This window comes from Sus scrofa, chromosome 9 (assembly GCF_000003025.6).
Source record: "Sus scrofa isolate TJ Tabasco breed Duroc chromosome 9, Sscrofa11.1, whole genome shotgun sequence".
Lineage (NCBI taxonomy): Eukaryota > Metazoa > Chordata > Mammalia > Artiodactyla > Suidae > Sus > Sus scrofa.
Window position 1 is genome coordinate 19927119 of NC_010451.4, and position 26690 is coordinate 19953808.

Sequence of the window (26690 nt, forward strand, 5' to 3'; positions counted from 1 at the left end):
CATCACTAAAATTCTGCTCTAGGCTCTCCTTCCAATACTTCCCATTCATGGCCACAATCATTGCCATGTGCTAGGACTGTACACAGGATGAAGTGATATAAGAATGAGCAAAGGCTCTAGAATCAAATTCCAGATTCACTATTTACAATTACGATTTTAATTTCTTCATTTTAAAAATAGGAACAGTAGAAATTAATTTTCCCAATACATCATAAGACAATATAGAGTACTTTATAAGCTTTAAAGCACCATTAAATATTAGATATTGTTAGTTTTCTGTTGGTGAGTTTTTTATATTTTATTGGTGAGTTTCCCTCATTTTAGTAAACTACTACTAAAATGTATCATATTTTATTTTATCATATTTTATTGATGAGTTTTCCCTCATTTTAGTAGACTACTACTCCATCACTTTTCCAATACAATACTATGAAGCCACCTCAAACTCAATGATGTCTGCAAACTTTTCATCAGAATGTTTATAAAGCCCAACTTCTTCCACTGGGAAGTGTTAACCACAGTTGCTTGCACCTGATCTTAAGAGTGGCAAAATTCTTACATGCGTGATTTCTTCCTATTTTTTAACAAATTTCTTTTATTTCCTTAGTCTTTAGTTATTACAACAGCCTTGTGACGAGGCAAGCGATGATCTGTTTGTTCCACTATAAAGATTTAAATACATGCCTACCTGAAGTAAAGCAAACTAGTAGCTGAGCTGGAATTAAGATTCTTTAGAACAATAATCTTTCCACTAGAGGAATGGATGGATGAAGACATTCACATGTTTTCTCTTAATTCTCTCTTTTCATTCCACTCTTTTCATTCTCTCATTAGCATCACTTTTTCTAATTATTCTAAAATTCACGCATTTCTTTTACCCTTACAAGTCTAATTTCTAGTTCAGACAGTAACCACCTCTTGTCTAGTATGGCATATTCTACTCAATGGCATCCTCATTTTCATCCTGACCACAAGGAACTAAAGTTGACAGGGTATAAAGAAGGCATCATATTATTCAACCCAAGTTCACAAGGAACATGTTTCAAGAGTTCTGGCATCCCCATCTCCAAGCACCTCCGAAACTGCAAGCCTTAACTTATAAGCAAAGGTTTAAAAAGTCAAGAATGTTACAAAACACACTAAGTCAATTCATCAGATTTCAAGTGAAGTAGGGCCTACATGATTTTACATGAGAAGAACACATAAAGCAGTTTTATAGTCATCTGCCCTGGAGATGTGATCATTCCCAATTCTAAATAATAGGATAAGTAAACTATGTTTAAAAAGGGGGAAAGGGGACGCTTAAAAGCTACAATATCTTCTTGGTTGGTCTCTGGCTAAGTTAGGAAAGCCTAACTCTGATGAAAAAAAAGTCAAAGAAAAAGCACTTCTAGATTAAGTCTACAAACCAAAGATTAGGAAACAGTTTAAGCTTCTCTCTTAAAAAAAAACGTTTCTGGAGTTCCGGCTATGGCTCAGCGAAAACAAACCTGACTAGTATCAAACTCAGGTTCAATCCCTGGCCTCATTCAGCACGTCAAGGGCCTGGTGTTGCCGCTAGTTGTGGTATAGGTTGCAGATACAGCTCAGATCTAGTGTTGCTGTGGCTGTGGTGTAGGCCAGCAGCTGTAGATCAGATTTGACCCCTAGCATGGGAACTTCCCTATGCTGTGGGTGCGTGCTGCCCTAAAAAGCAAAAAAGGTTTCCATCTCCTAAGAGGAAGAAACAGTTTTTTCCTTGTAGTTAGTCAAGAAGTGTCTCAGTCTCCTGAGCTACTTTATAAATAGATTTCTAACTTAACTGACAGTTGCAACTCTGTAATCTTTTTTTTCTAAAACTAATTTTTAACTCAGTACCTATGGTTATATAGTTTATTGCCACTGAGCTGTGTTTATGCAGTGTTTCTAGGATGTGCTACAGAAATCACCTGGAAAATAACATCTTGGTCCACTCTAGGTCACCAAATCAAAATAATATTTTGCAAGAATATGAAGAACAAAAATAAATTGTTTACATTGTACCCAATCTAAAATCTCACACTGAAGTGAAACCAAACACGAATTCCAAACCTGACAATATATAATTACATAACTCTGTGAAGAAAAGTTACAAAAGTTAATACTGAGAAAAGAAAAATCAAAGAGGAAATACTACCTGCTAAACCTTAATTCTTCCATCATTAAACAGCTGGTTTTACCTCTAAAAAGAAATGCACAAATGGGAATATGGATGTGGTTATTTCTTCAAGATCTGAAAACAGAAGGTGATAATGTAAAAAACAAACAAATCTTTCCTTGATTTTTCATACCAGAAGATCAAATGCAGTGATCTTATAACCCTCTTGTATATGTGGTTCTAAAAACAAATTCACTGTAGAGCAATCAATCCAATTTTGTATTTACCAATCAATCTTCACAATGGCCTGATAAATCAAAACTAGACCAATATCCCCTGAACATCTCACCTGAAAAATACAGCTAGGAAGTGCAATTAGTGAAATGCTTTTTCTCTATCCACCTAATAAGTGTACACATTTCTAAAATCTTGCCCATCTCTTTCCTAAAATGCTCTCTGAAAATAGACAAACTTAGTAGTTAAAAAAGGTACCAACAAATATAAAAAACAAGTTTCCTAGGTATAATTTTTTATCATATACAAGGTGACCAAAGAGAAAGATAGCTCACAATGTATTAGACAAGTTACTTAACTCAAAACTACCTACAAGTACACATACTGCATGGAAAAGCAAACTTTTTTGCCCCGCTTCCCTTAATTGGTGTGCTAAGTACACAAAAGGTTGCAGGCCAAACATTAAAAGCAATTATAGTCAGAAAAACTGATGCCTATTACATGTTCTGGCACTAATAAGTAAATATATGCAACTCCTATCCACAATATTTATCCACAGTATACACACATTTCAAGAACTATAAGCCACCAACAAAAAAATTAAGAATATTTGTAACAAAAATAATGAATGATAATGCTTATATTTCTATGGTCCTCTGAAATTAAGGGATAAAAATAAGGTTTCAGGCATTAATTCACAAACTCATCATTTAACCAAATAATTTTAAATTACTGTGCAAATTAACACATGGTGATGGATTAGTAATGCTCCATTATATACACCCAATTGATCTCCCATTATAACCAACAGCCAACAGAAGCAACACCATTAGCTAGTGTAGATAATTAAGTTTGCGGCAAGAGTTAACCACCATCACCCTTTATCAGGTATCAAATTCATAATCCTAGGATGTACACTGAACTTATCAGGTGAACCAACTAGCTAAAGACCAAGATTATATCTGAATATTTGCAATAAATATTAATTCTGTTCAAGAATTTCATATTTAAAAATAAAACAAAAAGGCGTTGACTAAATATTCATTCACTATCCCAGTATATTAAGTCCATTATCTTCATCAAAGATTTATCAAGTATCTACTAAGATACTATTATGCACCAGGCATTATATTCTGAGTATTGGGGATATCAAGAGAGATGAATAAAGCAGAATCTCTGTTTTCAGGAAAAATAAACATGTTCAAGATGCTACAAGAATTTAAAAAAAGAAAACAGAAAAAAGAAAAGGCCTCTGCAGAGGGATAGAAGAGCAATCTGATTACAAGTGCTACCAATGGCTTGCCAGGTATGGTTCATCTGACCAAATGGGTAAGGGAAAGGGGGCAGAAGGGTCCTACGCTCCTTCACCAAAAAGGGTACCCAACCCAAACATATATGCCCAAAGGGAACAAACTTGAAAGGAAGATAAATATCCTGTGGTCAATCTCGCTGACTGAAGGGAAAAATTCAAAAAAGCAAGCATCTGAAACATTGTTGGAAAGGCTAACAGGAAGTCTTTCATTATCAAGTATTTTAATATTGTACATAATTTACATATTCTTAATAAAGATAGAAGAAAACTCACATTTTTGGCCATTTTCTCCGAAAACAAAATCACAGGAAACAATGCTGCCCCTCCTTCCCAATGACAGATATGCAAATTAAAACTGTTTTTCAGATAAAGATGACAGTGGAGAATTAATTAATTAATGGAGAATAAAGCAGGAGTTCCCATTGTGACTCAATGGGTTAAGAATCCAACTAGTATCCATGAGGATGCAGGCTTGATCCCTGGCCTCGCTCAGTGGGGTTAAGGATGCAGCACTGCCGCAAGGTGCAGAATAGGTCATGGATGTGGCTTGGATCTGGTGTTGCTGGGGCACAGACACACAGCTGCAGCTTAGATCAGACCCCTAGCCCACTTCCATGTGCTGCAGGTGCGGCCTTAAAAAGACCGAAAAAAAAAAAAAAAGGAGAATAAAGCAAAAGCTCATAGAGAAATTGTCCTTAATCTTAGTTTCCAAAACATCAAGACAAGAACAAAAAAAGCTACAGGGGCACAGATATAGCATCACAGAATAGCAGGACAGGGAGGTACTTTAGAAAATAAGCAATCTAAGTAAGAGATTTTCCTAAGGTAATATGGAGCTGGGGCCAGCACACCACATTTCAGTTCAGGGCTAATTCCTCTTGAAAGTATAAGTAGTAGTAAAAGATGCCATTTCTAAATGTAATCGTACATATTTATAGAAATTATATTTTTCAAAGAAAGGCTTTCTCCTAACTATAGCCCATTCCCCAAAAGTTCTCTGTGAGCTAAGAGATCCCCCAGATTGCCTGACTTCCACTCAGGTTTTTGTCATTTTAGTATCAAATTTATTGTTTCCTTTTATTAGTAATGTTTCAGTTTATGTATCTGTACAATAGAGCTCACCTACCAATGCTTCATCTTTATTTGAAAAACAATTCTAATTTACATATCTGTCATTGGGAAGGAGGGGCAGCATTGTTTCCTGTGATTTTGTTTTCGGAAAAAATGGCCAAAAATGCGAATTTTCTTCTATCTATTCAATAAATTTTTCGTTTATTTTGCTTTTTTTGGCCACACCTATGGCATATGGACGTTCCCTGGCTAAGGGCTAGCTTATGCCACAGCCACAGCAACACCACATCCGAGCCAAGTCTGCAACCTACACCACAGCTCATGACAATGCCAAATCCTTAACCCACTGAGTGAGGCCAGGGATTGAACCCACATCCTCATGGATACTAGCTGAGTTCATAAACCCCTGAGCCACAACTGGGAACTCCTCAGTAGGTTTTTTTATAAAGATCAACTGTGTTAATGCATGTCAAGTGCTTAAGACAGAAAGGATTCTTTTTATTTTTATTTTTTGGCCATGCCCACAGCATGTGAAAGTTTCCAGGCCAGGGGTCAAACCAAGGCTACAGCTGTAACCAAAGCTACAGCAGAGGGAATGCCAGATCCTTAACCTGCTGAGCCACCAGGGAGCTTCCAGAAAGGATTCTTTAAATCTTAGCTATTATCCCCATTATGCAGGTTATGTCTTAAACTAAATTGATTTGATCAGATTTTGTCTAACACTGAAGACTGAAAAGTTCCCCTAAACTTTTATAAAATCTCTATCTTCAGATCAAAATTAGGAATATATTATTATTGTTTAGAAGACTTTTAAAATAATTTATTCCTGTGCAAGCTACAGACTTTCAAATCCCCAAAACCTTAAATATTGCTACTATTGATGCAGTCCATAATAATCAAGTAAATATAAAAAGCTAGAGGGGTAAAAATCTCATTCTCCACTTCCAGATCAACAAAATTTCTTGCCTTCCCTATCACTGGCAACAGAAAATATAGCACAACTTTGAAAATCAGCTCTAACTAACTATGGTGCAACTTTACGGACAGCTACTAGGAGATGACATCTATCTAAAGATCATATGATTAAAATCCATAATCCCTCCACGATCTTGCCTCAGACAACTGATCCAACTATTTTTCTCCTTTCATCTAACCTGTTTTTCTTCTGGCCTCAAACTGTCCCATTTACCATCTACTGTTCCATCCAAAAGGAACAGATTCCTTTTGTTCCCCAAACACAGTTGCAGTTTTCCTACTGACAAATGTTTGTTCACGCTCTTTCCTCCATCTGAAATGCTTACTGCTGCTAATTTAAGGTCCATTTCTCCCCCTTATCAAAAGCAGTTATCTCTCCCTTTAATTTTCAATGACATTTGATCTAAGCTTATCATACATTGCCTGGTAATACAACTATTTGTACTTCATCTTCCTTACTAGACTGAGGACATGATCAGCAATTTTACTTTTAGATTTCTCAGTAATCTCAACACAGTAAGTTGGATATATAGCAGATATTCAATATGCATTTGCTAACGAGCATACTAATTTCCACTAGACTAAATCAGGCTTTAAAAACAAGAAACAAGGATACAAGAAATTAACATACCCTTTGAAGATCAACTGATAACAATTATTAAACCATATAATCAAACACGTCCCTAACAAATTTTTCCTATGTATAATGACCATCATTGGATGATAAAGACAGTTGAAGAACATTCCTAACTTTGAAACTAAAAATAAAACAACAAAAACAAACAAAAAACTCCACTTGCAAATAAGCCCACAAAAGCCATGAGATCAGCGTACATGATTTAATTTATTTAAAGACCCAAACCACCATGTATTACATTATTTAGAGGTCTGATCTGAGGTGCAATGCTCATTTAGCCACCTACACAAATGGCAACAGGATTGTACATTCATTCCTTCCTATCCCTTCCAACAGCCCTACCACAAATTACCAGGAAAAAGCAAAGAGTATACCTCCAGTTACATAGCACTGGCATCTAAAGCTAGGAAAAGCAGCTAACAAACAGGAGGAAAGGGGATTCTAAAATGAATATTTAGGGAAGAGGGCTGAAGAGACCAGTTTTTCCCAAACACACTGGAATGTTCTTTCTTGCCTCTATGTTACTGCATGTGCTAATCTTTTTAGGAGGAATCCCTTTGTCCATCTGGCAAATCACTAATCATCCTTAAAATTCCTGTCACCTCCTCTATGAAGCTGTCACTAACTCCTTCAAAATTAATCACTCCAGCCCCTCCTTTGATACTTTATACAAAAAAATTATGCATTTATTTCAATGTATTAAGTAATTATTTGTTTACACATTTTATTTTATTGGGTTTTTTTAGGGCCACACTCATGGCATATGGAAGTTCCCAGGCTAGAGGTCAAATCAGAGCTGCAGTTGCTGGCCTACGCCACAGCTACAACCACACAGGATCCGAGCCGAATCTGCAACCTACACGAACAGCTAACGGCAACACCAGATCCCCAACCCACTGACTGAAGCCAGGGATCTAACACGCATCCTCATGGACACCAGCTGGAATCATTTCCACTGTACCACAAGGGGAACTCCTGTTTACACATTTTAAACATTGATCTCATGTTCCTTTCTTGGGTAAGGATCAAGTGTCATTCATTTTACATTCTTTTTTAGACCTCAATCACTTTTCCTTAGCACCCACTTACTGCTTCTAACCAGTTTTTGCCAGCACTGCTCAAATGTTAAGAGAACTCAATCTCAGAACTTTCACCCCATACTCTCGCTCATAGAGCGAACAGCCTCCTAGATAATTTTACTAAAATAAAAGAAAATTTTTAAAAGATTTGATCTTATAATTATCTTTTTTCCACTCAGGCCTACCCAAGAAAAATAAAGTCACACAAAATAATAAGCTCTTGGGTCTTTAGGTACACAAATGAATTAAGATTGTTCTACATTTCACTTTCAAGAGAAAATTAACTTGGATTTCCATAGGCAATTCACCAGAGTCCTAAAATGAGGAAAGAAAGGGCATAGCTGAAGTAGGCAGTAGGAAGAAGCCAACCACGGCCAACATCCAGTTCATTCCTTATAGCCTATTAAAGTCGTATACTTCATTTCTTTTTTTTTTTTTTTTTTTTTTGTCTTTTTGCTATTTCTTTGGGCCGCTCCCACGGCATATGGAGGTTCCCAGGCTAGGGGTCGAATCGGAGCTGTAGCCACTGGCCTACGCCAGAGCCACAGCAACGCGGGATCCGAGCCGCGTTGGCAACCTACACCACAGCTCACGGCAACGCCAGATCGTCAACCCACTGAGCAAGGGCAGGGACCGAACCCGCAACCTCATGGTTCCTAGTCGGATTTGTTAACCACTGCGCCACGACGGGAACGCCGCGTATACTTCATTTCTAACTTTCTTTGCACTTTACATGTTTTGTTAACATCTTATAACAAAATATACAAACATTTAGCAAATAAGCTGTCATTCTGCTGTCAGGTCTTCTGTTATCACAGATAACACAAAGCCTCCAAGGACTTCCTGGAATTCACTTAGAATAATCATACATCAGCAAATAATATTTACAACAATACTAGGGGAAAAAAAAGAAGGAAAGCAGAAGAAATATTTGTCTGAAGTGAAATATATCAGTATTAGGTAGACCCTGGAATTAATAATATTCTAGTGTGTCAAGCTTCTCTAGTTTACATAATCTAACTTTAAAAATTTATTTCTCGGAGTTCCCCTCATGGTGCAGTGGTTAACGAATCTGACTAGGAACCATGAGGTTGCAGGTTCGATCCCTGGCCTTGCTCAGTGGGTTAAGGATCTGGCGCTGCCATGAGCTGTGGTGTAGGTTGCAGACGCGGCTCAGATCCCGCGTTGCTGTGGCTCTGGCATAGGCCAGTGGCTACAGCTCCGATTAGACCCCTAGCCTGGGAATTTCCATATGCCGCGGGAGCAGCCCTAGAAAAGACAAAAAAAAAAAAAAAAAAAATTATTTCTCAATGTCCATAATTACATTTTCAACAAGTAAAGATTAAAAATTTACTATATGGAAACACAAAAAAAGTTTAAATGAACAGCTACAACTTATAGCAAAGACTGCTACCCTTAGAGTAATATTCCTCTTTCTTTACGGAAAAAAATCCTAAAATACTGTTTAATAACACATTAGAAACCCCCACGAAAACTTCATACCTCCTTCATTCTTTCAGCATCTGTTTATTACATCCTTGCTATATGATCTACTCAGCACAGTAAAGGAGACACAGTAAAGTTCTATAAACACACAATTATAGAAGCTACAAAGAATTACACCACATGAAGTGTCATTATGGGGAAGTAAAAGATACTATGGAAACATACACACCATTCCGTGTCAACAAAATAACTGTGTATTGATACCCATGCAACTATGTATTATCTCTTCACACATTTACTCGATCCTGGGAACCTAAAATAAAAATTTTTTGTTAGATTAGATTAAGTGGTTCTTCCAGCTGAAAGAATGTTTGACTCATATTTTCTATAGTCAATGAACTACACCAGCACTGGAGAACGCCATCAATGAAAATTGCTTCTCCCTCGCTAATTTCTGCTTCCCTAGTACACAGAGGTAGTAGAGTCAGACCATATCAACCTCAAAAGAAGGGGGAAAACTCAAATATCCTTAATTTTCCTTAATATCACCTGGCCTCCACACACTATATATAAAAATTAACTCAAAACTGGTCAAACCTAAAAGAGGTAAAAACTTTAAAACTTTTAGGAGTAGCTGAGGTTATAAATCTGTGTAACCTTGGATTAGCCAATGATTTCTTAAGATATTCCAAAAGCATGAATGATCAAAGAAAACGCAGAAATACTGAACTTCAAAATTAAAAACTGTGCATCAAAGGACACTATCATCTATTAAAAAACTATGAATCACTATGTTGTATACCTGAAACTAACACTGTAAATCAACTACAAGTTGTTTTAAAAAAGAGGAGGGGGCACTATCAAAAAAGTGGAAAAAGGGAGTTCCCGTCGTGGCGCAGTGGTTAACGAATCCGACTAGGAACCATGAGGTTGCGGGTTCGGTCCCTGCCCTTGCTCAGTGGGTTGGCGATCCGGTGTTGCCGTGAGCTGTGGTGTAGGTTGCCAACGCGGCTCGGATCCCGCGTTGCTGTGGCTCTGGCGTAGGCTGGTGGCTACAGCTCCGATTCGACCCCTAGCCTGGGAACCTCCATATGCCGCGGGAGCGGCCCAAGAAATAGCAACAATAACAACAACAACAAAAGACAAAAGACAAAAAAAAAAAAAAAAAAAGTGGAAAGATAAGACACAGGATGGGAAAAAATATCTGCAAATCATATAAGGATCTAAATGGGTAAAGGCAGAGTCCCCACTGTGGCACAAAGGGATCACCAGCCTATATGGAGCGCTGGAACGCAGATTTGATTCCGGCCCAGCACAGTGGGTTAAGGATGAGCTTTGCCACAGCTACTGCATAGGTTGTGACTACAGCTGGATCCCCAGCGCAGGAACTTCCACATGCCTCAGGGCAGCCTTTACACACACACACACACACACACACGATAAATTTTTATATATAAATTTTTAAAACCGTGAAAAATAACAAAAATATATGTATAAGAAATATATGTATCGTGTGTGTGTGTGTGTGTGTATATATAAAATGGGCAAAGGATCTGTACAGGCATTTTTTCCAAAGATATACAAATGGTCAATAAGCTCAACATTGTTAAAAAGATGCTCAACACCATGAGTCATCAGGGAAATACGCAAACCAAAATCATGATATACCGCTTTAACTAGGATGGCTACAATTTAAAAAAAAAGTTTCTTTTAAGTAAAATTTTTAAAACCTTGAAAAAATAAAACAAGTGTTGGCAAGAATGTAGAGAAACTAAAACCTTTATACATTGCTGCTGGGCATGTAAAATGATGATGACAAAGACACACAACATTGTGAATATATTTGTTATGCAAACTACATCTCAATTTAAAGATTATACACATACAAAAAAAAAAATCCATTTACCTCACAACGCTCTTTTCACATTAGCTCTGGATTGGTTAGATGACAACATTTCAAATCAGTCAATACCATGTAGAAATCAAATTTCTGCACACAACTGTTTCAAATACACCAAAAAGGTCCACAACTCCTTTCCAATGTGAATACTACCCTATTTACTTTTTGGTACATATATGAATTAAAATAAGACTTTTGCATATTAGATGTATTTAAAATGTTTACATTTGTATTTCTCAAGCGTCCACAAGATAACTAACACAATTACCAGCACATAAAAGTTTTAACATACACATATACACACACACACTATGACCCTTGTTCTCAGATCTTACCATCATGAGGCAGAAACAAGTACATTAAAATATAGCAATTGAGTATACATATCCTATGAAGTCGCTTGTAAAGTACACCTGCAACCTTTAGTGAGGGAAGAAGTTTGGAGAGCCTATCTAGCTTTCTCAACCACTACTTGGAAAAAGTGTCCCTTGAGTAAAATCAGGCGCCCATAGCAAGCTTTCAACTACTAAGTTTCTGACTTAGTAGTTTTACAACTTTTCAACCAAGTTTTTTTATTTCACTTCAGAAATCACTGCTGGAATTCCAAGCATTCAGAGAAAACTCTCAGCAATTCCCACCAGCCCCTGGAATCAACTGATGATCTAGATTTAGTGGTCTTATCATCACAGCCATCACTATCATCACTCCAACCCCTGCCTCATACCTCATAAGGCTTCATTCTAACAGTCGTTTGTTTGTTTTGCATTTTAAGTGTACTTTTTAGCCTTCCTTATATCTAAAGTGTGGCTCCCATACAGTTATATACTGGAGGCACTCTACATATAGATTATAATGTGATCAGCACTTCCTGGAGTCGTACAAGGAAGCAGCTCTCTGATCATCATTTCAAGTCTAATTCTGGTCCCCTGTTTAATTCTTAAAATTAATCCCTACCTTCAAGAATATATCCTCAAAAACATGAGTTTTATTATAGTTTTCAAACTGAGTAGCTGTAGCCAAAAAACTCTTTGCTATGACAATAATTGGAAAAACCATATAGTATTTAAACAAAACTAAACTTCAATGCCTCACAGGCTCCATGAAACACATTAACAATTTGTTACAATGGTTTTTTTAAATCAATACTACTGACTGACTTTACATATAAATTTGTAACCAGGAGATTACCATTCACTACAACTAAGATAATGGCCACAAAAACATTAGCAAAATGCCTACTGGAATAAATCTCTACGCTACATTCATACCTTGCTCAATCACGGAATAGTCTGAGCTGTGAGGAGAGATAACGTGCAATTGTTCAAAACTTAACTGTGAACCAAAGGATCACTGACTAGAGATACAGAGAAAACACACATGAACCCAAAATACATATAAAAGCATGATACTCACTACAGTTTAACCAAAAAAACCCCATAAACTTTAAATGGTTGTAATAATGTTGGAATGACAGAACGGGGGGGGGGGTTATTCTGTAACATCTTTATGAAAGAAGTTTACAAAAGGTTTAAAAGGAAGGATGGATCTGTACTGGCAAAGAAATGAAGATATTTTCTGTCCAAGGACTAGTATTTTTATTTGCAAAGGCTAGCTAATAGTTTGGGATCAAGAACTTATTTTGGCACAACTGCTAGTCTGCCTGGCTCAAAAGAAATTTATATATATATATACACACATATATATATACACACTTTTTTTAAAGTGAGAAGAAATAGTGAAAAAAAAATAGATCAAGAGTCTATCAATGATGCACTTCATCAAGGCCTTTCAGGAAAATTTAGATTACTACTGTTAGAGACTCTTTTGCCCCTCAGTGGTCTCCTTTCCAACTCACAGAGCATTCTTTCCAACCTACTCAACAGTATGACATAATCAAAGGATTATGTCACATCTCTTGCTCAAACTCCTACAATGATTGGGTCACTATTACCCATTATATCAAATGCAAAATTACTCTCGAGAATTTAAGGGACTACTTAAGTTTAACTTCTGAGTATCCTTTTCCCCCCTCTTAATATATACTCCTCCTTAGAACTGTATTTCTTAATTCTCAGAACTTTTACAATCTGAAAAACTGAGGACCCCCAAAGAGCTTTTGTTTATGTGGTTTTTCCGCTATTGATATTTACTGCGTTTGAAATTAAAACTGAGACATTTTTAAACATTAATTCATTTTAAAGTAATAAAACTGTATGTTAGCATTTTTCATAAAAAAAAAACCAACAAACCTGTATTTTCCAAAACCAGAATTTAGAACAGAGATACTATTCTAAAGGAGTAAAGATTGCTCTTTATATCTGGCTTAATAGAAAACAGGTGGATTCTCTTATCTGCTACTACATTCAATGTGTTACATTTTCACATAGCCTCTGAAAAACTCCACTGTACAATTGTGGAAGAATGAAAATGGAAAAGGTAAGTAATGCGTTAACATTAGTTTTGACCTCACAAATATGCCAAAAGTGTCTTGGAGACTTCTAGGAGTCTTAGGACAACACTGTAAGAAACACTGCCATGAATAAATAAATATGGTTTATTCATTCCCTGGAATAGAAAAGTATTATATAAAAAGTCACACTGAGATGAAAGCACAGACCTAATGTTAGACTGCCTGGGTTCAAATGCCAGTTTCTCCTCTTCCTGGCTAGGTGATTTTGGGAAAATTACTAAATTTCTCAGTGTCTTACTTTCCTCTTAGTAAAATGGTGATAATAGCAAAATCTCTCTCACAAAGTTGCTGAAAGGAATAAGCAAGTTAATAAATGTAAAGGGTTTAGTAATATGAGTGTCCAGCACAAAGCAAGCACAAACAAATATTTGTTAAATAAATACAAACACAATCTAGGCATAAGAACAAGCCTATGGAGTTCCCGTCGTGGCGCAGTGGTTAACGAATCCGACTAGGAACCATGAGGTTGCGGGTTTGGTCCCTGCCCTTGCTCAGTGGGTTAACGATCCGGCGTTGCCCTGAGCTGTGGTGTAGGTTGCAGACGCGGCTCGGATCCCGCGTTGCTGTGGCTCTGGCATAGGCCTGTGGCTACAGCTCCGATTCGACCCCTAGCCTGGGAACCTCCATATGCCGCGGGAGCGGCCCAAAGAAATAGCAAAAAGACAAAAAAAAAAAAAAAAAAAAAAAAAAAAGAACAAGCCTAGCTGTGAGTATTGCCACTATTGTAACATAACTTGAGAAATCCTTAATATTCTGATAACCTGGCAAATTACAATTCTGAATATAATTTTTAATACAAAGGTTTAGGTTCATCAAAATTCCCTTTTAAAGGAATATCATTAGTAAATTTTAACTGCCTACGAACCATTCTCCATGAAAAGAACCATATATACACAATAAATGCACAAAATTCCAAAGGTCAAATCCAACAATTTCTATTCTCTAGAGAAATATATAAAGCTGTTTAACTGGGAACACACTGAGACAGAACACAAAGTAACGGAAATGCCACTTTAGCCACCAAAAGAACAGGAAGAGCAAATATTAAGCCTTTACTTTGAAAACCTAACCCCACTTCTTCTTGGTAGGGCTCTAACCTCTCGCCAAGAAGCTTTTCAGTTTATTTTTCTTCTTTGACTTTAAGGGCGAAATCATGGAACCAAGCACTTTGAAACTGAAGAAAATAGAACAGAAGAGACTTTCTAGTCATTACGGTGAACCTTCACATTAAATATTCTAAATGAAATCAAAGTAAACAATTTTATTTAAATTAAAGTAATCTTGATGATTAATTAAAATGAATTATTTTATACACTGTATTTTAAAACATCTAATCAAGAATTTCATGCACATGCCTTGCAAATCAAATGAGAAAAAAAAGCAAGTCACTTCACAATGAAGTTTCACTTCTTACTTTTCAGTTGAAATTCTAAAACATCTCTAAAAATTATTCAGATATATAAAATATATAAACATAAAAAGCATTGCTACAAAAATAGATGACTGAAGTCTAAATGGTATTTCTTAACATAACAAGTCCACCAGTGACACCTAATTACTTTACAAAAATATTTCAGAATTAATTTGCTAATTACGAGTAAGGCAGCTACCAAAATGGCTATATGTCAAATCCTCTTTAGGGTTTCTCTTTTAAATACATACTATTCAGAAATATAACTAAACATATAAAAGAGGAAAAAACTTGCATTTGTGGAGTTCTACTATATACCTCAGCATTTGACAAAAGCAGTCAAATCTCACTATTACCACTTTTTAAATTTCAGAACTATTAAAGTAGTATGGAACAGAACGGTCAAATAATGAAAATAAAAATACAAATCATACAGTTAATTCTAATGGGAAAGAACAGTAAGCCCATACATAACTACGAAATAACTGTCTCTTTAAAAACAAGATTCATTTGGAAAGCCCCAGTTACCTTGCTTCTAAACAAGGGGCAGATTTTCCACTTACTATCATCCTCACATGCACCTTCTTGCAAATCAGATTCCAGTTACCAGATACTTCCCTGACAATATGTAAACCAAGCACTCACTGGATATCATTAACTAAGACATTAAAAATCAGTAATGTGCTTAAAAAGATAATTATTTCGGGCATATTTCAATATTTTATATGTACTTTCAATGATTATATATGCCACTAGCCCATACAAATTCCACCTTCTACCTATTCAAAACATTCGCAAATTCTTCAAGAAACTTAGGTTTCCACAATTAAAATAAGGTAGCGTCTAGATCTGGTACATAACATACAAATACCCACACTGTATCTACCTTGGAGATATAAGGGATGCTTAATAAGAACACAATCTTGGAATCTAATATATGGCACAAGTGAACCTGTGGAAACACTCATGGACTCTTTGGACCTGGAGAACAGACTTGTGGTTGCTGAGAGGGAGGGAGTGGGATGGATTGGGAGTCTGGGGTTAATAGATGCAAACTACTGCATTTGGAGTGGATAAGCAACGAGATCCTGCACATGGAACTATATCTAGTCATTTATGATGGAACATGATGGAGGGTAATGTGAGAAAAAAAATGTGTGTGTGTGAGTGACTGATTGGGTCGCTTTGCTGTACAGTAGAAATTGAAAGAACACTGTAAACCAACCATAGTGGAAAAAATAAAAATCATTTAAAAATTTTAGAAAAAGTAAGTAAAATAAAAATAAAATTTAAAAAAAAGAACATGATCTTGATTTTGTTGTAAAGAATGTGAGGCAGATGGTAGCTGGAAAAAGTGTCCCTAGAAATTAACCAGGAAAAATACGGATAAAAAAGTGAAAATATTAGAGCCATTAAAATAGTATTACATTACAGTGAAGCTGGAGTTTCCATTGTGGCTCAGCAGGTTCCCACAACACAGTGTCAGTGAAACAGTTCAAAATATAAATGCCCAAGGACAGCATATTAAGCTAATATAGAAAAAAAAGAAAAATAGTAAAGATTGCAAAATCAGATCAAAACATTCTTAAATTAAGAGTTTATAAACTTTAGGGAGTTCCTGCTGGGCATAGCAGGTTAAGAATCCAGACTGCAGCAGCTTGGGTTGTTGGAGAGGGGTGGGTTGGATTCCCAACCCTGCAAAGGATCTGGTGTGGATCTGGCATTGCCTAGGATTCTATCACTGGCCTGGGGAACTGCCATAGCGGTGGGTGGGGCCATTAAAAAAAAAGTATTTATAAATTTTAAAACTCTGCTCTATCTATACTTCAATCATTAATGTTTAAGCACCATTCTACACCCTATTTAATATAAAGAGTTAAAGACTACTTTCCATGCATATTACTCATCTTTCCCACAGCTATAAAGGACTAAGTTAGATAATGGTTAATAAGTGCAGAGCAAACTAAAGTCTGTCAAATACAATTCTTCTACCTTGTATCTTGACTATTCTTCTATCTTGAGGCCATCACAGTCCTGGAATTCTATGTAAATCATGTTTATTTTTAAAAATAAATTTCAGGTTTGACAACTCATTTCACTCTAGGGACACTAGTTAACATTATTACCTACTGACCCCATAAGCAAAGCAAAAGCTCATTATTAAACAAATATACAATGAATTAAACCGTAATTCATGGATTACAATAACCATTTCCTAAAATGGAAAGACCTTGGCAAAGTACACAGAAACCACCTCTACACTGTAAAGGCTTATAGGAAAACACAGTCCTAAGCATATTTTCTTTAACTACTAACATTTAAAAAATGAAATCATTTTCATTAGGCTCAACCAATTAGGAAACAGTTTTTCAGGACATTAAATGGTGAAACAGAACTAATCCTTCAATAGAAGGAAAAACTCTCCCAGCAGAGGAAAAATTATCTCTACATTGAAGGCCTAAAACTTCATAGTGTCAAGACCCAGAACTGTTTATGAAAGCCTTTTCAATTTTCTCAAATAATGCTAAAGTGTACGGCGGAAGAAGGTGTTTAGGAAAACAACTCACTGATAAGACTCTACTTAAATTTATTTCATCACTGGAACTGGTGCCAAAGGTGTTTTAAACAACAATATACGGAAAATAGTATTACTGTATTTAAAAAACCTCATTTAAAAGAAATAGAGTAGTGGCTCCTTATTTATACGGATTAAAAAAAAAAATCAAATGTCACCAGGAACATTCAAGTTCTAAAGAAGTGGAAATTTATAAACACAAGAGTGGCAGAGAAAAAGCACCACAAATGTGAGATTATCCATACCAAACCTAATCCCAGTTGTTATCTGCAGTAGCTTCCACAAGAGAAAAGACTAACATTTATAGAACCACAAGGAAGTATCACTTTGCTAAACTTACCCAGCCTATTTTCCACAACGTGTTAAAAGAACTGCAACATTTGAAATAAAACAAAAACTTTGTAAAGGACTTTTAAAAGCAAAATCTATTGTTATAATTTATCATTTTGAAGTGAGAGAAGAGGATAACAGTCATAAGTAGGTTTTGTCACCCACCCCTCAGCATCAGGAATAAACAAAAACCCAACTAACAAAAGAATTAACAGTGTTAGGGCAAACCACAGACTGGGTAGAGAAAGCCAAGCAGTCATTTGAAGAGAAGTAAACAGAAATGTTTACTCCAAATATCAGATAATCCAAAAAGCACTTCAGGCTTTACAATGCATTTTAAATAATTTTCCATTCATAAGAGTGTTACTGAATTATCTAAAACAATCAAGGATTGATGGTTAATAAGCAGCCTGCCTCATCCACATATCAGAGAGAAGAACCAAATAGTAATGATGTTTTTTTAAACTTTTCCACAAGGAAGGAACAAGTCACAATGAATAATGGGTTTGTCTGTACCAATAACTTGTTCTAACAGTACTTCACGAGCAAAGTATCTTGGAAGAATTCACATTTTGTACACTTTTTTTTAAGCGCAAACCTTACTGCCAAAGTCCAAACGAGAAATCAAAACAGGACTCTCTCATCAGTGAATTCCCTTTCAGAACATGCTCACTCTTGCTTCAAATAGTAAAGCAAAGTAACGTTCATGTAGAATGAAAGGACGTGTCCAACAGCCATTTTTTTAAAAAGAACTTATTATTATGCCTTTTTCTCTATGTTTCCTTGAAAAGTTTCAGATCAAAACTCCACTAAGTCAAAGCTTGAGTAATCACTGATCTTTGTACCTTGAGGTAAAGGAGTGTTATGAAAAAGGAGGATATTACAGGTGGCTTCCAGGTTTGGAAAAAGTTGGGAGGAGTTAGCTCTACTAATGGTATATACAAGTTAGTGAATGGTGTAATACCATGCCGTGTAAGAAAAGCTAGTCCTCCAAAAGATAACCAGCATAAATTAAAACGGAGTCCAAACTCAAGCCTCACCAAGTATCTTTTCACCAGTTTTTAAAAAGATGTACGTTATCTGTAGGTCAGATTATTAAAATAGTAGACTATCATAAATGCCAATAGTCTACTCTTCCGCTCAAGTTTCTACATTCAAACCGTCAGGTTTAACAGCTCTAGGAGATGACAGCAAAAATCAGCAAACCCTTTTCCATATACCCATTAGAAAGAAAGGGGGCGAGGGAGGTGCCTGACACAACTTATCCTAGTCAAAAGCATGGAAAACACAAAGATTAAATTCCACTAGAGGTGACTTAAAAATGCCAACGTTCCACAAAGCTTTTCCTACCCCAACGGAATCCCTTTACATCCACCCCCCCTTGAAGAAAAGTGGTCTGGGATAAAAGTCGGGCATTGACCATGATATTTCAAATGGGACGACGGAACCTAACGGAAGCTACAGAGGCAAAGAAAGGTAACCCAAGGCGGGGGGGGGGGGGGGAGGGAGGTGGATGAGAAACCCGGGAAGGACAGGGACAGAGGCGGATAGTGGGAATCGCTTCAAAGGAGGCAGCCCTCAGAGCGGCAGAGAAACTGGGATCCGGGTCCACCGAACCCGGCGTTCACGGAAACCCGAAGGCGGCTCGTAGGGAAACAATAGGGCGGTGAGACGGAGAGCAAGCGGGGAGACGCACGGGAGAGGGCGGCTAGGCAGCACCGGACGGGTGGGATGAAAGAGCAGAAGGCTGCAGGAGAGAGATAGAGGCCGGGAGGTGGGGAGCCAGAGGGAGAGGCAAGTTGGTCGGTGGTGAGAGGGTATCGCGGCGCACCGGGCAGGGAAGCGAGGGTCCCCGAGGAACCCGGAGGGGAGTGGCTTGTCAGGGATTCTTAGACAGGGAACGGAAGCCGTGAAGGCAGGTGTGATGGAAGCAAAAAGAACACAGCTCGGACGCGCACAGGACCCGCCGAGCCGGATGAGACGCAGGGAGGTGAGAGGCAGCTGAAGAAGAAAAGAGATGAGAAGAAAGACAGACGCGGGTCGCGGGGGGCCGTGGTCGGCTTCACTCACAGTCCAGGTGCTTTTTCTTGGGCCCCATGATCTCGTGGGTCGTGGCCTTGCATACTGTCTTGGATACGGCAGAGCCGGTGACACTGTGCTGGGCGGCGGTGATTCGGTCCGTCAAGCTCTGGCCGGACATCTCTGCGGCTCCTCCGCCACCCCTCCCGCTCGGCAGCCGGCGGGGACTGGGACCCCCAAGCGCCGGAGGACCCCCACCCCCCCACCGCACCCCCTACCCCCACCGGCTCCTTCTCCGCCTGCCGGCCTGGGGCGGGGCTCAGGGCCGCTTGCTGCCACCCAGCCAGGCAAGAACCGGCTCTTGTCACCCGCGGGGTCAGGCACGGTGTCGGGCACTCCCCTGCCCCCGCCTCAGCTCAGCCCACCCCTTCCCTGGTCAGCTGGAGCCGGGCAGGGCAAGAGGGACAGGCAGCTGCAGGAAAATGGCGGCGCCAGGCTCCTCCTCGGAGCTTTCCGGGCTGCCCGGGTCACGTGACTCGGGCGCCGCCCCGCCTTCTCCTTCTCCCGCCCCTTTTCCCTTCTCTTTCCTCTTCGACGCCCGCCCTCCCTCGCTCGGCGAGGGAAGAGCGGGGCGGCGCCCGCGCGTTACGTGATGGAACCCGCCCGGCGGGCGCAACAGGAGGCCCTCCCGGGCGGAGTGCGGCGGCCCGCCGCGTCACGTGACGTTCCCTGCCAACAGGTCGCCCGAGGCCGGTCTCGCGGGGGTCACAGAGGGGGGCGGGGCGACGCGGGGGAGGGGCGGCGAGTCCGGCGCGCTGGGGAGGCACGTATGGCTTCTTCCCGCTCCCATCCCAAGGGTATCCTAGTGTCTGCGGTTGGAACCAACGTCTTGACAAAGAGGAGATGCAGCTGACTTCGCAGCTCCCGCTGAGGAAAGGGGTGTCAGAGCTCCCCGGGCGTTCCTAGCGGGATCCAGAATGTGTTTAGGGATGCCCCCAAAGCCAGCCTCCAGGCTTGAAGGAGAAGGTCTCCGCTGGCCCACTCTCAGAACCTGCCACCAGGCCTCTCCCTGCTGTGGATATCGAAGCTGTCCCTGCTTATTTACCCCCAGAAGGGTTGGGCTTTTTCCCCTTTTTCTTGAGAGGTTTGGCATTGTCACCTGTATTTGTTTATCCCTTCTCTGAAAACTGCCAGTCTAAATTTGGATACCAGTGAGCCAGTATTGTTCCTCTAGGGTGTCAAATAGGACAGGAAACACATAGCTGCACTGGAATTTGAAAAGGGAAGTAGTAGGATGATGTCAACAAAGATTAGCTTGACCCTACAAGGCTGACTGCTGTGGTGATTAAAGGTTCAGACCATAGAAGGAAGTGAGAGGGTGGTAAATGGAGAAGTCCCTTTCAGAGAACCCAGACATCACTACCTGCCATCTCCCCTGGTTTGGTCTTTGTTCTCTTTGGCCTCTTTTTTCTCCGTGTAAACCAGATTTCCAGTGAAAGAAGACACTGACCCTGTCCTGTGGGCATTTTAGAGGAATCGTTATATCCTGTGGCTCTGTTCAAGAAGATCCAGATCTATTAACAAAGTCTTTTTAAATGTTATTAGGGCCCCACTTTCAACACAAGTTTAAAGATAAATTTTTAAGTCTCCATGAATATTAAATTACCGTAATAGTCCTATGTACTCTTGCTAGTTTTGAATGAAATGCTAACATACTCAGTCTGTGTACACCATCTGCCAGCCAGTCCAAAACACTGTGCTTCAATCTGGTGACTCTCAAAAGATGCAAAGCTAATAGATAGTTAACATTTTATGTAGCATCGTGAATTTTGTGGTCTCCTCCCATTCCCTTTACCCCCCTTTTTTTTTTCACTATGGCTGATGAAATTCTGCAGCAACATGTTTTTGCCAAGGACATAAAGTGCTTAAACCAGCAGGCTTCATCTTTGTCAAGTCAGCCCCAAATTTCTGAAAACTGTAATGACTTCCTTCAGTGCATCTGCAATCCATCTGTGGTTTGGTGCCCAGTTTGCTGCCCTTTGTCTATTGGGCAGTGGAGTTATCCAATTCTCAAGACATCTTGTCAGCCATACTTGCTGTGCTTCTATGAGTTCCACTTAATAAGTTACAGGTTGGCCTGAGCTTCACTGCTAAAACTCTCTAAGGTCCCCAGGACCATGGCATCTAGCTATCATCACTAGCTACATATTTCATCCTTAGGGAAAATGTAAAAGTTATTCCTAAACACGCACCACGCAACTTGTATTTTTTGCACTACTGCGAATGAATTTCTAGGAAAGTATTTCACTGTTACTTTTGCCAAAGGGGTTCTTACAAGCCACCTTTATTCAAATAACTGTGGACATGTTCACCTTATTAATAAACTAGTTTCTATTGGAAATATCACTACTTTTTTCAAGGGTATATTTTAGAAGTATCTAAATATGTCAACAATTAGTGATCATTATAGAGGTTTATGTATAATTGTGAACTAAGATATGAAGAAATTTAGATGATGGGGAAGTGTTCTAAGGATAGAAATTACTGACTTACCCTATTTTATATGCTTAAGTTTTCTTTGTGTTCTACTTTACTTGGTGTATTCAAGAAATATCTTCCCCTGAAATCCCACAGATGCCTTAAACTATGGCCAAAACTAAACTTCTCTTCTCCTTGCCTGTTTTACATCCTGAATCCATACTGAACTTCTTTATTCCTTGTTCTATAATGTCTTCATTACCTGCCTAGAAGTCCAAGTCAGAAAACTGTGACTCATTCTTAGCTCTCCTTCTTCTCATCCAGCCTAATATCCCTCCAACCCATCTTCTCTCTAACATCAACCTTTCTTGCCTTAGTCCAGCCTTTACACTCTCTTTCCAGTGTAGACTATTCTAATAACTACTTACCTGATATCTCTGTCTCTCATACCTCAATCCTCCACTGCAGATCTTTCTGAACCTAAAATATGATCATCTTCTCATTAAAACCCTTTTGTAGCACCCTATCACTAGTCTAGAGGATGAAATTCAGGACTCTAGCCTGGCATACAGGCCCTTTATGATCAGTAGCCCTCACTTAACTGCTGCTCATTGAGCCTCATCTCTACCCAGTCCCCCACATGCACTACAGCCAGTATCACACTACTGGCCATACTTAAATGTGTCATGCAGTTAGCAGTTTCCTTTTGTTACTCATGTAGTATCTTATACATCCTTCTTGTATCTAATTATTTTAATTATTTAATTGCACTAGCAGGGATGGGTGCTGATGGAAATATCTTCTTGCTAGTATTGTGGCTGATGCATAGTAGACACACAAATGCTAGTTGAATGAATGAATGAAAACACGCCAAAGTCACCCATTTGGAAACACCACTCCAAACCTCTCATTTAACAAAACCTGCCCATTTTCTTCACACTTAGAGCATGGGCAGATTATGGGCCATGGTTATGGATAATGGTCTGCAGATAAACATAATTATGTCCATCCCATCATTAGCCATATGGAGCATCATCCTTATTTCAGTACTTCATTAATTCATTCACCCTTTCAAAAAATAGATATTGAATGCCTAGTGTGTGTCAGGCGTTGTTCTAAGTGCTAAATACTGTTCTAACAGTGAATCCATGAGTCCTTTGAGAACTAATCAGCTCAACTTTGATCACCAACTTGAAAGCCTATGTGCTTTAATTACAAATGAACAGAAGCAAAAAGAGAAGGAAAAACTTGAATAGTACATGATATTTCCTAGGCTCTGCAAAATAAAAAGTATATTGTAGAGAGGTGTGAGGTACAGGAGAGGGAGCAGCAGTTTTTTGAATGCCTTCTGTGTGCTTGGATCACTACATAAATTTTTTCATTTAATTCTCATTACTCTAAAAAATATGACGTGACTTAATACAAGGGGAAAAGGTCTTAGAGGTTAAATGCTCATATACTGCTTTCTATTGCTTAAAAAAAGTAAATCTTAGAAGTCCCAGAATCCCACAGATACTCAAGTGGTAGAAGCAAGATTTAAAAACTCATTATTTTTCCATTACTTTATCTGGACCCTTTAGCCAAGATCTGAGGCAACTACCATACAGATTAAATTCATTCAACAAATACTTCTTTCCTGCATACTCTATGCTAGACATTGCTTGAAGCTAAGATTTAACAATGTGTGAGACTCACATGGTCTCTTCTCACAGCTCTTAATGCTATTTTAAATGGCAACAGAGGAGAAGAATAAATGGGGAGGAAAAAATAGGGTGCACCTGAAGAATCTTTATGGTGTCTGTAACTTTCAAGTAAGAAAGTGAGGGAGGAAACGAATATGGTGGAGAGGATTGACCAGAATTTTTACCTTTTATTGTTTTACTTAAGCCCATTCCCAAGTCCAAAGGGACTGTTAGTTCCCTGTTCCCACTCTTCTTGGACATTAGGGTTATCTAGGTTATAATCTTTTGACATTCGTTCAGCTGAGATGACATGAACATTTTGGCCACCCCTTCATCCCTGACTTTTCTATGTTTATGCTTCCTGATGCTGCCAAATCAATTAAAGATCATAATCTTCTATAACCTTACAAAAAGGTAAGGAACTTTTTCAAATGTAGCTGATTTCTTTTGCTAGATCCTCCAGACAAGGACTCCACTTCCAACTGTGGGACCTTTATTCAGGCTCTCAACACAATCACATGTAATTACTATTGATTATTGATTACTTACCCTGTGCTAAGCACATAACATGAATTATCTCAGTTAAACCTTAAAACAACCTGATGACCTAAAGGGGCAGAGACAGTTTTGCATTCCCCAAAGTCTGTCTCCTTTTCTCCTGAGCACACGCTGTGTTTCCTAGCCTCCTCTGTAATAAGTTGGGGTCATGTGGTTGACCTCTACCCTACAGAATGTAGACAGAAATGATGAAAGCCATTCAAGCTTTGACCCACAAACCTCTGAAACCACCTACACATGATCCACACTCTCTTTTTTTCCTCTACCTACCAGATGAATGAAGATTTCAAAGTATCTACAAATCAAAACCACAAAGTGGAAGAAGCCTGGAGCCCAAAGTTAATCCTTGGAGGAATCCTGCTCCAGAGAACTGCATGACCAGGAACACCTGTGTTGTTTTTTTTTAAATCATTCCTCTAAAATTTTGATGCCATGTCTTATGGTAGTAATTAGGTACCCTTTCTAATACTCTTCTCTCTGTTTTACTGATGAAGAAATTGAGGCTTAGGGAAGGTTGAGTAACTTGCTTAAATTTGCTCTGCTGTTGTGGGGGAAGCCAGGGTTAGATCTCAGGTCTGTCTGACTTCAGAGCGTGGGCACTCACTGCTTAAGTTTCTTATGATACTATTTCATACACTTCTAAAAACGTCATAAAATTCCATGTGGCCTTTAATAGACACTACTTCACGCAGCATGTGGAAAAAAGCAGTAATTAGGGCAACCATCATGTTCTCTCCCATACATGAGGCTCTCTTACTCTCTTTAACTCATTCTTGCCACATCTTCCTTTCTTTCAAGTATATTAATTTTACAATTTCATTATGACATACAGTGTTTTTGGGCCTTTTATACCTGTTGAAAGATGACATGTAGACTAGCTGTTAAATACAGTCCTTCTCTTGAAAGAGTAAACAAACCTTGACCCTGAATTGTCATCAAAAACTCTAATTATGAAGCAGAATAAAAATAGGATACCTGAGCTGTTAAGATACCTGGGGTCCATTCTTCTCTGGAATTGACAGAGGCTGAATTGGAGTTCCTGTTGTGGCTCAGTGGTAATGAACCCAACTAGTATCCATGAGGATCTGGGTTTGATCCCTGGCCTCACCAAGTAGGTTGGGAATCCAGCATTGACATGAGCTGTGGTGTAGGTCAAAGATACATCTTGGATCTGGCATTGCTGTGGCTGTGGTGTAAGCTGGCGGCTATAGCTCCTATTCGACCCCTAGCCTGGGAACCTCCATATGCCACAGGTGTGGCCCTAAAAAGGCAAACAGACAAACAAACAAAAAAAAGAGGCTGAATCAAGTAAAAATGCATTAAACTAAAAGAGTTTTAATGTTAATGATAAATTGGGATATCACATTTTGACCAGTAAGTATCAGAAAAATGAAGGAGATTTATTAATTCATTTGAGGTAATGGAAGAAATACCAGATCAGTATTCAGACATACTTAGGTTCAAAACTCTGGCCAAGTTATTCAGTTCCCTCATATATAAAACAGGGATAATAGCACATATCTTACAGATTTCTTGCCAGGATTAAAATAATGTACATAAACAGCTAGTACAATGCTTGACACACAGTAGTCACTCAGTGAATAAAATCATTCAGCAAACATTTACTTAGAATTTACTATGGGCAAAGCACTCTGCTGGAGTCTCAGCATACAGACATAGATTAGACAAAATAGTAATGCAATGTACAATTGACCCTTGAATGATAGAGTTTCCACTGCATGGGTCCACTTATACATGGATTTTTTTCAATGAATATGTCCTACAGGGCTACATGATTCCTGGTTGCTTCAATCCAAAGATGCTAAGGTCTGACTGTAAAGGTATACATGGATTTTTGACCTGGCAATGGGTGTAGGGGGAGCTCCTGCCCTGCTCAAGGGTCAACTGTATTAAGTAATATGATAGAGGTGTGCCTAGAGTACTGTAAGAAAAAGGAAGATGACACCTAGTTCTTCCTTAAGAGATCAGTGAAGGTTTATCAGGGCCAGGGACACATAAACTGAGTCTTAAAAGATGATTAGGACTCTTGAAGGAATCCAGGAGAAGTTATTGCAGGTAGAGGAAATCCACGTATGCAAAAGGAGAAGCCATTGGGGGACTGCAGTTATATGTGGCTGAAACATAGTGTATGTGAGATTTTTATTCATTCAGTCAGCAAGTTGTTATATACACTGTTATGTATGAGCACCTATATAGGCTGAAGAGTGTTCGAGGTCCTGTAAATCCATCAGTGAACAAAATAAAAACGTTTTCCGCATTCTTGAATGGTGTGTATATACAAGCGGAGCATATAACACACCAATAAATATGAAACAGACACAGGGAGTGAAGAGTGCAATGAAGAAAAAAGTAAACAGGGTGAAAGAATTGAGAATG

At 38.7% G+C, this 26690-nt stretch overlaps 1 protein-coding gene across 16 annotated transcripts in view; it reads right to left on the bottom strand.

The window, feature by feature from the left end:
* PICALM (phosphatidylinositol binding clathrin assembly protein) overlaps positions 1 to 20121 on the bottom strand; it is a 111306-nt gene extending 91185 nt beyond the window's left edge. For 3 of the 16 annotated variants that reach the window (XM_021102086.1, XM_021102083.1, XM_021102084.1), the window contains exon 1: positions 19627 to 20093. In XM_021102086.1, coding sequence (XP_020957745.1) covers positions 19627 to 19756 — 130 coding nt within the window. In that variant the 5' untranslated portion in view covers positions 19757 to 20093. 16 annotated transcript variants of the gene reach the window in all.